Source organism: Coregonus clupeaformis, chromosome 30, assembly GCF_020615455.1.
Source record: "Coregonus clupeaformis isolate EN_2021a chromosome 30, ASM2061545v1, whole genome shotgun sequence".
NCBI lineage: Eukaryota > Metazoa > Chordata > Actinopteri > Salmoniformes > Salmonidae > Coregonus > Coregonus clupeaformis.
The window spans coordinates 41,373,224-41,389,957 of NC_059221.1; the positions used below are offsets into that span (position 1 = coordinate 41,373,224).

The 16,734-nt window shown below is 44.1% G+C and overlaps 1 protein-coding gene across 1 annotated transcript in view; it reads right to left on the bottom strand.

Annotated features, from left to right (window-relative positions):
• Positions 1-16,734, bottom strand: part of LOC121546170 (IQ motif and SEC7 domain-containing protein 1-like) — a 49,764-nt gene that overhangs the window by 18,425 nt on the left and 14,605 nt on the right. The window contains exons 8-11 of the mRNA XM_041857233.2: positions 5,067-5,206; positions 3,706-3,831; positions 2,859-2,958; positions 260-421 (exon numbers count right to left, since the gene is read on the bottom strand). Coding sequence (XP_041713167.1) covers positions 260-421; positions 2,859-2,958; positions 3,706-3,831; positions 5,067-5,206 — 528 coding nt within the window. The remainder of the gene's footprint in view (positions 1-259; positions 422-2,858; positions 2,959-3,705; positions 3,832-5,066; positions 5,207-16,734) is intronic.

Here is a 16,734-nt window from a genome sequence, read left to right on the forward strand (position 1 = left end):
AGGTATACGGTTATCACATTAGGCATTACTTTGCTTTAAAAGGTATATGGTTATCACATTAGGGATTACTTTGCTTTAAAATGTTTATGGTTATCACATTAGGGATTACTTTGCTTTAAAAGGTATATGGTTATCACATTAGGGATTACTTTGCTTTAAAAGGTATATGGTTATCACATTAGTTGTATATTATACTATCCCGTAATATTCCCCTATGGAATAATAAAGTATTTTATCCAGTATTGTATAGTTTACTCACACTCAACTCTGTATTTCTCCATCTCCTGCACCTCAGCGATGCTCTCTCTCAAGTCGGAGGTGAAGCGTGTTCTGTCCTGCTGGCTCGGAGCATTAAACACAATCAGAACCTTTCTTTCCCCGCCAGGGTTGGCTGACGTCAGACGGGCACCATGGGGGTAGTCTGCAGGGGAGAGAGGAGACACAGGGTACACAACACATACTGTACAGTAATACACACACTGGGTACATCACACAGGGTACACCACACAGGGTACATCTCACAGGGTACACCACACAGGGTACACCACACAGGGTACACCACACAGGGTACATCTCACAGGGTACACCACACAGGGTACACCACACAGGGTACATCTCACAGGGTACACCACACAGGGTACACCACACAGGGTACATCTCACAGGGTACACCACACAGGGTACACCACACAGGGTACACCACACAGGGTACACCACACAGGATACATCACACAGGGTACACCACACAGGGTACATTACACAGGGTACACCACACAGGGTACACCACACAGGGTACACCACACAGGATACATCACACAGGGTACACCACACAGGGTACATTACACAGGGTACACCACACAGGGTACACCACACAGGGTACACCACACAGGGTACACCACACAGGGTACACCACACAGGGTACACCACACAGGGTACATCTCACAGGGTACATCTCACAGGGTACACCACACAGGGTACACCACACAGGGTACACCACACAGGGTACATCTCACAGGGTACACCACACAGGGTACACCACACAGGGTACACCACACAGGGTACATCTCACAGGGTACACCACACAGGGTACATTACACAGGGTACACCACACAGGGTACATCTCACAGGGTACATCTCACAGGGTACACCACACAGGGTACACCACACAGGGTACACCACACAGGGTACATCTCACAGGGTACACCACACAGGGTACACCACACAGGGTACACCACACAGGGTACATCTCACAGGGTACACCACACAGGGTACATTACACAGGGTACACCACACAGGGTACATGTCATAGGGTACATCACACAGGGTACATTACACAGGGTACACCACACAGGGTACACCACACAGGGTACACCACACAGGGTACACCACACAGGGTACATCTCATAGGGTACACCACACAGGGTACATCACACAGGGTACATTACACAGGGTACACCACACAGGGTACACCACACAGGGTACACCACACAGGGTACACCACACAGGGTACATCTCATAGGGTACACCACACAGGGTACACCACACAGGGTACACCACACAGGGTACACCACACAGGGTACATCTCACAGGGTACATCTCACAGGGTACACCACACAGGGTACATTACACAGGGTACACCACACAGGGTACATGTCATAGGGTACATCACACAGGGTACACCACACAGGGTACACCACACAGGGTACACCACACAGGGTACATCTCATAGAGTACATCACACAGGGTACACCACACAGGGTACATCTCATAGAGTACATCACACAGGGTACATCACACAGGGTACACCACACAGGGTACACCACACAGGGTACATCTCACATGGTACACCACACAGGGTACATCTCACATGGTACACCACACAGGGTACACCACACAGGGTACATTACACAGGGTACACCACACAGGGTACATCGCACAGGGTACACCACACAGGGTACATCACACAGGGTACATCTCACAGGGTACATCTCACAGGGTACACCACACAGGGTACATTACACAGGGTACACCACACAGGGTACATGTCATAGGGTACATCACACAGGGTACATTACACAGGGTACACCACACAGGGTACACCACACAGGGTACACCACACAGGGTACACCACACAGGGTACATCTCATAGAGTACATCACACAGGGTACACCACACAGGGTACATCTCATAGAGTACATCACACAGGGTACATCACACAGGGTACACCACACAGGGTACATCTCACAGGGTACATCACACAGGGTACACCACACAGGGTACACCACACAGGGTACATCTCATAGGGTACATCACACAGGGTACATCTCACATGGTACACCACACAGGGTACACCACACAGGGTACACCACACAGGGTACATCACACAGGGTACACCACACAGGGTACACCACACAGGGTACATCTCACATGGTACACCACACAGGGTACATCTCACATGGTACACCACACAGGGTACACCACACAGGGTACATTACACAGGGTACACCACACAGGGTACATCGCACAGGGTACACCACACAGGGTACATCACACAGGGTAGACCACACAGGGTACACCACACAGGGTACATTTCACAGGGTAACAAATTCTGCCTCCCCATTCTGCACCCCTCCCATAGTGTGCACTTGAACACTTCCTGTCATGGCTTTACCAATGGTGAAACTCCCTCCAGCTAGTGCTTATACCAATCCTATGATTTAAAATCTATGACGGGAAGTGTGCTAGTGCGCACTGTGAAGTGCACACATTGGGAGAAGGGTGTAGAATCTGGATGTAGCTCAATACTTACAGGAGTACACATGCACATAGGCAATCCAACACACACACACACACACTTACACTGGTTCTGGAACATGTGGACCTGCATTTCGACTAGTGGGAAGGACTGTCTGAAACTGTATGTCACAGAGGTCTTCTTCTTCTGGAAGATCTTGGTTACCTGTAGGTGGGATGAGTGATAACATCTTTATTTATGTTACCCAGCTAGCACCTAACGTTCTGAGAACCATATGTTTCATAGAGCTTGGTGAGAGTGTGGTTGTCCTACGATTATTTTGCACACAACCTTCCCACAACTTTCTGGGAATGGTGCAGGATAGTTGCTTTGGAACATTCTCGGCACATTAAGGAACTTGACGTTATTTTATTTGGTATTTCACTACGTTAACATAACTTTTCCTAAAGTTCAAACATGGTTACATTTAATTTCTTTTTTTGGTAATGTTCTAGGGATGTTCTCCAACTGGTTTGACATTGGGAATGTTCTCAAATAGTTCAAAGAACATTAAGAAACAATGTGGGAATTTCAGTACTTCAGCATTACATTTCCTACAGGTTTCCTCATGGTTCTATTTAAAGTCATGTTCTCAAATTGTTCAGAGAACGTTAAGAAAACCTTCCAAAAAAAACCACAAGAAAACTTTTGTAACGTTCAGAGAACATTCTAAGAATGTTAATTAGAAATACATTCCGTTCTCAGAACATTAAGAAAACCTTCCAAAAAAAACAACACAAGAAAACGTTAGTAACGTTCAGAGAACGTTCTAAGAATGTTGCTTTAAAACATATACTGTACATTCTGTTCTCAGCATTGACAAAACTCTCTCTATCCTCTATCTTGTTATTTGTGTTGGCCACTATGTGGTACAGACGTGACGCTCCGAGAGGGCACACAGGTGAGTCTTACTACGAGCAGGTCGTTGAAGAGGAAGACTTCTCTCTGGTGGACTCCAGTCCTCTGGCTTCTGTTAGGGTCAGGCACCTCGTACAGCTGACAGCAACACACCAACCTGCGGTGGGGCAGCGAAAGCACCTGCACACACAACACAGAAAGGTTAGCTTGCAGTTCAGGCTTACCGGCCCAAATATACAATTTAGCATAAATGTTTACAAAATCCAACTTCATATCAGGCAACATCTGACCTTTACCATGGGTATATAATAATAATAATAATAATAATAATAATAATAATAATAATAATAATAATAATAATAATAATAATAATAATAATAATAATAATAATATGCCATTTAGCAGATGCTTTTATCCAAAGCGACTTACAGTCATGCGTGCATAAAAATTGTTTTTGTGTATGGGTGGTCCCGGGGATCGAACCCACTACCTTGGCGTTACAAGCGCCGTGCTCTACCAGCCGAGCTACAGAGGACCACAAATCTTCTAGCTACAGTACATAGCCTGTGGGGTAGACATTTGCGACCGGTAACAGGATCTGAGGCATTTGACGGCAGTTCCTACTTCACAGTAGAACCGTTTGAATTATTATTATTTAATTTTTTTTCCCCAGAAATGCTTTCTTGAACATGTGAACTTGCATGTGCCTTAATAACAAACTGGTCTGGGATCTGGAAATATGACTAATATAGACTAGTTTAGCTAAGGAGAAAGCGCTGAAGCTATACAGGGAGAAAGACAGGATCCTTTCCGGCTAGTCATGATTGGCTGAGATAATGGAGTGTTTGGACATGCCGAGAGATGAGTCCCGATTGGCCATGTCACAGGCTTCTGTCTATAACAGAATTGGCTCTTCCCTGGTCAGTATATAGGTCATCTTTGCTACTGCAGATTTTTTTGGAAAGATAAAAGCTTTGGACAAATGCAAAAGTGTTGCTACAGATCTCAAAAACATTGCTGCCCTGAATTTAGTTGGGTTTAAATAGAGAGACTGCTTTCTGGAGCACAATGGCATGCTGACTCACATGTTTACATGTGTGGGTGGGGCTAAGGCTTAAGAGGGTGTGAGTAATACTGAATGGGCGTAAACAAAAGAAGAGCTCTCTAGGAAGTGTGAAATCTCAGCAAAGTCTTTCAAAGGGCATTTTCCTACTTGTCTCTTAAGTAGGATAAAAAAGTTTATTAACTTTTAAAGCAGCATACCTTCCCCATGTTTCCCTCCAACTACAGTGATATACCATTTTGAAAATCTGAGTCTGTGCTTTCATAAAATGCTCAAATAAGCTAATCACTTTACATTTTATATAAGCCTCAATAGAGAAATCTGGACACATTTATACTGTATGTAGACTTACAGGCTTCTTGCCGACCAAAACCCTCTCCACAGCCTGTACTTGTGAGACGTGGTCATCGTTGGTGCGTAGCTCCCATTTCTCTATGCGATGGTAGATCCCTACTAACAGGTCTCTGGGAATGTCCTGACCGTTGTCAACTCCTGAGACATACCACACATAGGGGAGGGGGTGTTAGCGAACAGAGAAAAGGACTGACATACAAATACTACTATAGAGATTCCATAAAGTTCTGTAGAAGAAGAGCTAGAGATAAAGAGTAGATGGAAGGGAAGACTGATGAAGACTGATGAGGACTGATGGGGACTGATGAAGACTGATGAGGACTGATGAAGACTGATGAAGACTGATGAGGACTGATGAAGACTGATGAGGACTGATGAGGACTGATGAAGACTGATGATAACTGATGAGGACTGATGAAGACTGATGAAGACTGATGAAGACTGATGAAAACTGATGAGGACTGATGAAGACTGATGAGGACTGATGAAGACTGATGAGGACTGATGAGGACTGATAAAGACTGATGAGGACTGATGAAGATTGGTAAAGACTGATGAGGACTGATGAAGACTGATGAGGACTGATGAGGACTGATAAGACTGATGAGGACTGATGAAGACTGATGAGGACTGATGAGGACTGATGAAGACTGATGAAGACTGATGAAGACTGGTGAAGACTGATGAAGACTGATGAAGACTGATGAAGACTGATGAGGACTGATGAAGACTGATAAGGATGGATGAAGACTGATGAGGACTGATGAAGACTGATGAAGACTGATGAGAACTGATGAAGACTGATGAGGACTGATGAAGACTGATGAGGACTGATGAGGACTGATGAAGACTGATGAGGACTGATGAAGACTGATGAGGACTGATGAAGACTGATGAGGACTGATGAAGACTGATGAGGACTGATGAAGACTGATGAAGACTGATGAAGACTGATGAGGACTGATGAAGACTGATGAAGACTGATGAGGACTGATGAAGACTGATGAGGACTGATGAAGACTGATGAGGACTGATGAAGACTGATGAAGACTGATGAGGACTGATGAAGACTGATGAGGACACGATGAAGACTGATGAGGACTGATGAAGACTGATGAGGACTGATGAAGACTGATGAAGACTGATGAGGACTGATGAAGACTGATGAGGACTGATGAAGACTGATGAAGACTGATGAGGACTGATGAAGAATGATGAAGACTGATGAAGACTGATGAGAACTGATGAAGACTGATGAAGACTGATGAAGACTGATGAGACGAAGAAGACTGATGAAGACTGATGAGGACTGATGAAGACTGATGAGGACTGATGAAGACTGATGAAGACTGATGAAGACTGATGAAGACTGATGAGGACTGATGAAGACTGATGAGGACTGATGAAGACTGATGAGGACTGATGAAGACTGATGAGGACTGATGAAGACTGATGAGGACTGATGAAGACTGATGAAGACTGATGAGGACTGATGAAGACTGATGAGGACTGATGAAGACTGATGAAGACTGATGAGGACTGATGAGGACTGATGAAGACTGATGAGGACTGATGAGGACTGATGAAGACTGATGAAGACTGATGAGGACTGATGAAGACTGATGAAGACTGATGAGGACTGATGAAGACTGATGAGGACTGAAGAAGACTGATGAAGACTGATGAGGACTGATGAAGACTGATGAAGACTGATGAAGACTGATGAAGACTGATGAAGACTGATGAAGACTGATGAGGACTGATGAAGACTGATGAGGACTGATGAAGACTGATGAAGACTGATGAAGACTGATGAGGACTGATGAAGACTGATGAAGACTGATGAGGACTGATGAAGACTGATGAGGACTGATGAAGACTGATGAAGACTGATGAGGACTGAAGAAGACTGATGAAGACTTATGAGGACTGATGAAGACTTATGAAGACTGATGAGGACTGATGAAGACTGATGAGGACTGATGAAGACTGATGAGGACTTATGAAGACTGATGAAGACTGATGAAGACTGATGAAGACTGATGAGGACTGATGAAGACTGATGAGGACTGATGAAGACTGATGAGGACTGATGAAGACTGATGAAGACTGATGAAGACTGATGAGGACTGATGAAGACTGATGAGGACTGATGAAGACTGATGAGGACTGATGAAGACTGATGAAGACTGATGAGGACTGATGAAGACTGATGAGGACTGATGAAGACTGATGAAGACTGATGAAGACTGATGAGGACTGATGAGGACTGATGAAGACTGATGAGGACTGATGAGGACTGATGAAGACTGATGAAGACTGATGAGGACTGATGAAGACTGATGAGGACTGATGAAGACTGATGAAGACTGATGAGGACTGATGAAGACTGATGAGGACTGATGAAGACTGATGAAGACTGATGAAGACTGATGAAGACCCGATGAGGACTGATGAAGACTGATGAGGACTGATGAAGACTGATGAAGACTGATGAAGACTGATGAGGACTGATGAAGACTGATGAGGACTGATGAAGACTGATGAAGACTGATGAGGATGATGAAGACGATGAGGACTGATGAAGACGATGAGGACTGATGAAGACTGATGAAGACTGATGAGGACTGATGAAGACTGATGAAGACTGATGAAGACTGATGAAGACTGATGAGGACCGATGAAGACTGATGAAGACTGATGAGGACCGATGAAGACTGATGAGGACTGATGAAGACTGATGAGGACTGATGAAGACTGAGAAGACTGATGAAGACGATGAGGACTGATGAAGACTGATGAGGACTGATGAAGACTGATGAAGACTGATGAGGACTGATGAAGACTGATGAGGACTGATGAAGACTGATGAAGACTGATGAGGACTGATGAAGACGATGAGGACTGATGAAGACTGATGAGGACTGATGAGGACTGATGAAGACTGATGAGGACGATGAAGACTGATGAGGACTGATGAAGACTGATGAAGACTGATGAGGACTGAAGAAGACTGATGAAGACTTATGAGGACTGATGAAGACTGATGAAGACTGATGAGGACTGATGAAGACTGATGAAGACTGATGAGGACTGATGAAGACTGATGAGGACTGATGAAGACTGATGAAGACTGATGAAGACTGATGAGGACTGATGAGGACTGATGAAGACTGATGAAGACTGATGAAGACTGATGAGAGACTGATGAAGACTGATGAGGACTGATGGAAGACTGATGAGGACTGATGAAGACCGATGAGGACTGATGAAGACTGATGAAGACTGATGAAGACTGATGAAGACTGATGAAGACCGATGAGGACTGATGAAGACTGATGAGGACTGATGAAGACTGATGAAGACTGATGAAGACTGATGAAGACTGATGAGGACTGATGAAGACGATGAAGACTATGAGGACTGATGAGGACTGATGAAGACTGATGAGGACTGATGAAGACTGATGAAGACTGATGAGGACTGATGAAGACTGATGAGGACTGATGAAGACTGATGAAGACTGATGAAGACTGAGAGGACTGATGAAGACTGAGAGGACTGAGAAAGACGATGAAGACTGATGAAGACTGATGAGGACTGAGGAAGACTGATGAGGACTGATGAAGACTGATGAGGACTGATGAAGACTGATGAAGACTGATGAGGACTGATGAAGACTGATGAAGACTGATGAAGACTGATGAGGACTGATGAGGACTGATGAAGACTGATGAAGACTGATGAAGACTGATGAGGACTGATGAAGACTGATGAAGACTGATGAAGACTGATGAGGACTGATGAAGACTGATGAGGACTGATGAAGACTGATGAAGACTGATGAAGACTGATGAAGACTGATGAGGACTGATGAAGACTGATGAGGACTGATGAAGACTGATGAAGACTGATGAAGACTGATGAGGACTGATGAAGACTGATGAAGACTGATGAGGACCGGATGAAGACTGATGAGGACTGATGAAGACTGATGAAGACTGATGAAGACTGATGAAGACTGATGAAGACTGATGAGGACTGATGAAGACTGATGAGGACTGATGAAGACTGATGAAGAACTGATGAAGACGATGAGGACTGATGAAGACGATGAAGACTGAGAGGACTGATGAGGACTGATGAAGACTGATGAAGACTGATGAAGACTGATGAAGACTGATGAAGACTGATGAGGACTGATGAAGACTGATGAGGACTGATGAAGACTGATGAAGACTGATGAGGACTGATGAAGACTGATGAGGACTGATGAAGACTGATGAAGACTGATGAAGACTGATGAGGACTGATGAAGACTGATGAAGACTGATGAAGACTGATGAAGACTGATGAGGACTGATGAAGACTGATGAAGACTGATGAAGACTGATGAGGACTGATGAAGACTGATGAAGACTGATGAGGACTGATGAAGACTGATGAAGACTGATGAAGACTGATGAGGACTGATGAAGACTGATGAGGACTGATGAAGACTGATGAGGACTGATGAGGACTGATGAAGACTGATGAAGACTGATGAGGACTGATGAAGACTGATGAAGACTGATGAGGACTGATGAAGACTGATGAGGACGATGAAGACTGATGAGGACTGATGAAGACGATGAGGACTGATGAAGACGATGAAGACTGATGAAGACTGATGAAGACGATGAGGACCGATGAAGACTGATGAGGACTGATGAAGACTGATGAAGACTGATGAAGACTGATGAGGACTGATGAAGACTGATGAAGACTGATGAGGACTGATGAAGACTGATGAAGACTGATGAGGACTGATGAAGACTGATGAGGACTGATGAAGACTGATGAAGACTGATGAAGACTGATGAGGACTGATGAAGACTGATGAGGACTGATGAAGACTGATGAGGACTGATGAAGACTGATGAAGACTGATGAGGACTGATGAAGACTGATGAAGACTGATGAAGACTGATGAGGACTGATGAAGACTGATGAGGACCGATGAAGACTGATGAGGACTGATGAAGACTGATGAAGACTGATGAGGACTGATGAAGACTGATGAGGACTGATGAAGACTGATGAGGACTGATGAAGACTGATGAGGACTGGATGAAGACTGATGAAGACTGATGAGGACTGATGAAGACTGATGAAGACTGATGAGGACTGATGAAGACTGATGAAGACTGATGAAGACTGATGAAGACTGATGAGGACTGGATGAAGACTGATGAGGACTGATGAAGACTGAAGAGATGAAGACTGATGAAGACTGATGAAGACTGATGAGGACTGATGAAGACTCATGAAGACTGATGAAGACTGATGAAGACTGATGAGAACTGATGAAGACTGATGAAGACTGATGAAGACTGATGAGGACTGATGAAGACTGATGAAGACTGATGAGGACTGATGAAGACTGATGAAGACTGATGAAGACTGATGAAGACTGATGAAGACTGATGAGGACTGATGAGGACTGATGAAGACTGATGAAGACTGATGAGGACTGATGAAGACTGATGAAGACTGATGAGGACTGATGAAGACTGATGAAGACTGATGAGGACTGATGAAGACTGATGAAGACTGATGAGGACTGATGAAGACTGATGAGGACTGATGAAGACTGATGAAGACTGATGAGGACTGATGAAGACTGATGAAGACTGATGAAGACTGATGAAGACTGATGAGGACTGATGAAGACTGATGAGGACTGATGAAGACTGATGAGGACTGATGAAGACTGATGAAGACTGATGAGGACTGATGAAGACTGATGAGGACTGATGAAGACTGATGAGGACTGATGAAGACTGATGAGGACTGATGAAGACTGATGAGGACTGATGAGGACTGATGAAGACTGATGAAGACTGATGAGGACTGATGAGGACTGATGAAGACTGATGAAGACTGATGAGGACTGATGAAGACTGATGAGGACTGATGAAGACTGATGAGGACTGATGAAGACTGATGAAGACTGATGAAGACTGATGAGGACTGATGAAGACGATGAAGACTGATGAAGACTGATGAAGACTGATGAAGACTGATGAAGACTGATGAGGACTGATGAAGACTGATGAAGACTGATGAAGACTGATGAAGACTGATGAGGACTGATGAAGACTGATGAAGACTGATGAGGACTGATGAAGACTGATGAAGACTGATGAGGACTGATGAAGACTGATGAGGACTGATGAAGACTGATGAGGACTGATGAAGACTGATGAAGACTGAAGAAGACTGATGAAGACTGATGAGGACTGATGAAGACTGATGAGGACTGATGAAGACTGATGAGGACTGATGAAGACTGATGAAGACTGATGAGGACTGATGAAGACTGATGAGGACTGATGAAGACTGATGAGGACTGATGAAGACTGATGAGGACTGATGAGGACTGATGAAGACTGATGAAGACTGATGAGGACTGATGAAGACTGATGAAGACTGATGAAGACTGATGAAGACTGATGAGGACTGATGAAGACTGATGAGGACTGATGAAGACTGATGAGGACTGATGAAGACTGATGAAGACTGATGAAGACTGATGAGGACTGATGAAGACTGATGAAGACTGATGAAGACTGATGAAGACTGATGAGGACTGATGAAGACTGATGAAGACTGATGAAGACTGATGAAGACTGATGAAGACTGATGAAGACTGATGAGGACTGATGAAGACTGATGAGGACTGATGAAGACCGATGAGGACTGATGAAGACTGATGAAGACTGATGAAGACGATGAGGACTGATGAAGACTGATGAAGATGATGAAGACTGATGAGGACGATGAAGACTGATGAAGACTGATGAGGACTGATGAAGACTGATGAAGACTGATGAGGACTGATGAAGACTGAGAAGACTGAAGAGGACTGATGAAGACGATGAAGACTGATGAAGACTGATGAGGACGATGAGGACTGATGAAGACTGAAATGAAGACTGATGAGGACTGATGAAGACTGATGAAGACTGATGAAGACTGATGAGGACTGATGAAGACTGATGAAGACAGATGAAGACTGATGAGGACTGATGAAGACTGATGAAGACTGATGAAGACCGATGAGGACTGATGAAGACTGATGAAGACTGATGAGGACTGATGAAGACTGATGAGGACTGATGAAGACTGATGAAGACTGATGAAGACTGATGAGGACTGATGAAGACTGATGAAGACTGATGAGGACTGATGAAGACTGATGAGGACTGATGAAGACTGATGAGGACTGATGAAGACTGATGAGGACTGATGAAGACTGATGAAGACTGATGAGGACTGATGAAGACTGATGAAGACTGATGAAGACTGATGAAGACTGATGAGGACTGATGAAGACTGATGAAGACTGATGAAGACTGATGAGGACTGATGAAGACTGATGAAGACTGATGAGGACTGATGAAGACTGATGAAGACTGATGAGGACTGATGAAGACTGATGAGGACTGATGAAGACTGATGAGGACTGATGAAGACTGATGAGGGACAGATGAAGACTGATGAGGACTGATGAAGACTGATGAAGACTGATGAAGACCGATGAAGACTGATGAAGACTGATGAAGACTGATGAAGACTGATGAAGACTGATGAGGACTGATGAAGACTGGATGAAGACTGATGAAGACTGATGAAGACTGATGAAGACTGATGAAGACTGATGAAGACTGATGAAGACTGATGAGGACTGAATGAAGACTGATGAGGACTGATGAAGACTGATGAAGACTGATGAGGACTGATGAAGACTGATGAGGACGATGAAGACGATGAAGACTGATGAAGACTGATGAAGACTGATGAGGACTGATGAAGACTGATGAAGACTGATGAAGACTGATGAGGACTGATGAAGACTGATGAAGACTGATGAAGACTGATGAAGACTGATGAGGACTGATGAAGACCGATGAAGACGGATGAAGACCGATGAAGACTGATGAAGACTGATGAAGACTGATGAGGACTGATGAAGACTGATGAGGACTGATGAGGACTGAAGAAGACTGATGAAGACCGATGAGGACTGATGAAGACTGATGAAGACTGATGAAGACTGATGAAGACTGATGAGGACCGATGAAGACCGATGAGGACTGATGAAGACTGATGAGGACTGATGAAGACTGATGAAGACTGATGAGGACGATAAGACGATGAGGACTGATGAAGACTGATGAAGACTGATGAGGACTATGAAGACTGATGAAGACTGATGAAGACTGATGAAGACGATGAAGACTGATGAAGACTGATGAAGACTGATGAAGACTGAAGAAGACTGATGAGGACTGATGAAGACTGATGAAGACTGATGAGGACTGATGAGGACTGATGAAGACTGATGAAGACTGATGAAGACTGATGAGGACTGATGAAGACTGATGAAGACTGATGAAGACGATGAAGACGAGAGGACTGATGAAGACTGATGAGGATGATGAAGACTGATGAGGACTGAAGAAGACTGATGAAGACTGATGAGGACTGATGAAGACTGATGAAGACTGATGAAGACTGATGAAGACTGATGAAGACTGATGAGGACTGATGAAGACTGATGAAGACTGATGAAGACTGATGAGGACTGATGAAGACTGATGAGGACTGATGAAGACTGATGAGGACTGATGAAGACTGATGAAGACTGATGAGGACTGATGAAGACTGATGAAGACTGATGAAGACTGATGAAGATGATGAGGACTGATGAAGATGATGAGGACTGATGAAGAGATGAAGACTGATGAGGACTGATGAAGACTGATGAGGACGAGAAGACTGATGAGGACTGATGAAGACGATGAGGACTGATGAAGACGATGAGGACTGATGAAGACTGATGAGGACTGGATGAAGACTGATGAAGACTGAGAAGAGATGAGGACGATGAAGACTGATGAAGACTGATGAAGATGATGAGGATGATGAGGATGATGAAGACTGATGAGGACTGATGAAGACTGATGAGGACGATGAAGACTGATGAAGACTGATGAAGACTGGGATGAGGACGATGAAGACTGATGAAGATGATGAAGACTGATGAAGACTGATGAGGACTGATGAAGACTGATGAAGACTGATGAAGACGATGAGGACTGATGAAGACTGATGAAGACTGATGAGGACTGATGAAGACTGATGAGGACTGATGAAGACTGATGAGGACTGATGAAGACTGATGAGGACTGATGAAGACTGATGAGGACTGATGAGGACGATGAAGACTGATGAAGACGATGAAGACTGATGAAGACTGATGAAGACTGATGAGGACGATGAAGACTGATGAAGACTGATGAGGACTGATGAAGACTGATGAAGACTGATGAGGACGATGAAGACTGATGAGGACTGATGAAGACTGATGAAGACTGATGAGGACTGATGAAGACTGATGAAGACTGATGAAGACTGATGAAGATGATGAGGACTGATGAAGACTGATGAAGACGATGAAGACGATGAGGACTGGATGAAGACTGATGAAGACTGATGAGGACTGATGAAGACTGATGAAGACGATGAAGACTGATGAGGACGATGAAGACGATGAGGACTGATGAAGACTGATGAAGACTGATGAGGACTGATGAAGACTGATGAAGATGATGAAGACTGATGAGGACTGATGAAGACTGATGAAGACGATGAAGACTGATGAAGACTGATGAGGAGATGAAGACTGATGAGGACTGATGAAGACGATGAAGATGATGAAGACGATGAAGACGATGAGGACTGATGAAGACGATGAGGAGATGAAGACGATGAGGACCGAAGAAGAGAAGAGAGAGGAGATGAAGACGATGAAGACTGATGAAGACTGATGAAGACTGATGAAGACTATGAAGACCGATGAGGACTGATGAAGACTGATGAGGACTGATGAAGATGATGAAGATGAGAAGATGATGAAGACTGATGAAGAGATGAAGACGATGAGGACTGATGAAGACTGATGAGGACTGATGAAGATGATGAAGACTGATGAGGACGATGAAGATGATGAAGAGATGAAGATGATGAGGATGATGAAGACTGATGAAGACTGATGAGGACTGATGAAGAGATGAGGAGATGAAGAGATGAGGACTGATGAAGATGATGAGGAGATGAGGACTGATGAAGAGATGAAGACGATGAGGACTGATGAAGACTGATGAGGACTGATGAAGACTGATGAAGACGATGAAAAGATGAAGAGATGAGGAGATGAAGACTGAGAGAGATGAAGACTGATGAAGAGATGAAGACGATGAGGACTGATGAAGACGATGAAGAGATGAAGAGATGAAGACTGATGAGACTGAGAAGAGATGAAGACTGATGAAGACGATGAGGAGAAGAAGATGATGAAGATGATGAAGAGATGAAGATGATGAAGACCGATGAAGAGAGAGGACGATGAAGACGATGAAGACGATGAAGACTGATGAAGACGATGAAGACGATGAAGACGATGAGGACTGATGAAGATGATGAAGAGATGAAGATGATGAAGACGATGAAGACTGATGAGGACTGATGAAGACTGATGAGAGATGAGGACTGATGAAGAGAGAGGACGATGAAGACTGATGAAGAGATGAAGAGATGAGGAGATGAAGACGATGAGGACGATGAAGAGAGAAGACTGATGAAGACTGATGAACGAGAGGAGATGAAGAGATGAAGACTGATGAAGACTGATGAGGACTGATGAAGATGATGAGGAGATGAAGACGATGAGGACGATGAAGACGAAAGACGATGAAGATGATGAAGAGATGAGGATGATGAAGACTGATGAGGACTGATGAAGACTGATGAGGAGATGAGGACGATGAAGACGATGAAGAGATGAAGACTGATGAGGAGATGAAGAGATGAGGAGATGAAGACGATAAATGAAAGAGATGAAGACGATGAGGAAGAAGATGATGAAGACGATGAAGAGATGAGGACTGATGAAGACTGATGAAGACTGATGAGGACTGATGAAGACTGATGAGGACTGATGAAGACTGATGAAGACTGATGAAGACGATGAGGAGATGAAGACTGATGAAGACGATGAAGACTGATGAAGATGATGAAGACTGATGAAGACTGATGAAGACTGATGAAGACGATGAGGAGATGAAGACTGATGAGGACATAGATGATGAAGAGAAGACGATGAAGAGATGAAGACTGATGAGGACTGATGAAGACTGATGAGGACTGATGAAGACTGATGAAGACTGATGAAGACTGATGAAGACGATGAGGACTGATGAAGACCGATGAAGACTGATGAAGACTGATGAGGACTGAAGAAGACTGATGAAGACTGATGAAGACTGATGAAGACTGATGAGGACTGATGAAGACTGATGAAGACTGATGAGGACTGATGAAGACTGATGAAGACTGATGAAGACTGATGAAGACTGATGAAGACTGATGAGGACTGATGAAGACTGATGAGGACTGATGAAGACTGATGAAGACTGATGAAGACTGATGAGGACTGATGAGGACTGATGAAGACTGATGAAGACTGATGAAGACTGATGAGGACTGATGAAGACTGATGAGGACTGATGAAGACTGATGAAGACTGATGAAGACTGATGAAGACTGATGAGGACTGATGA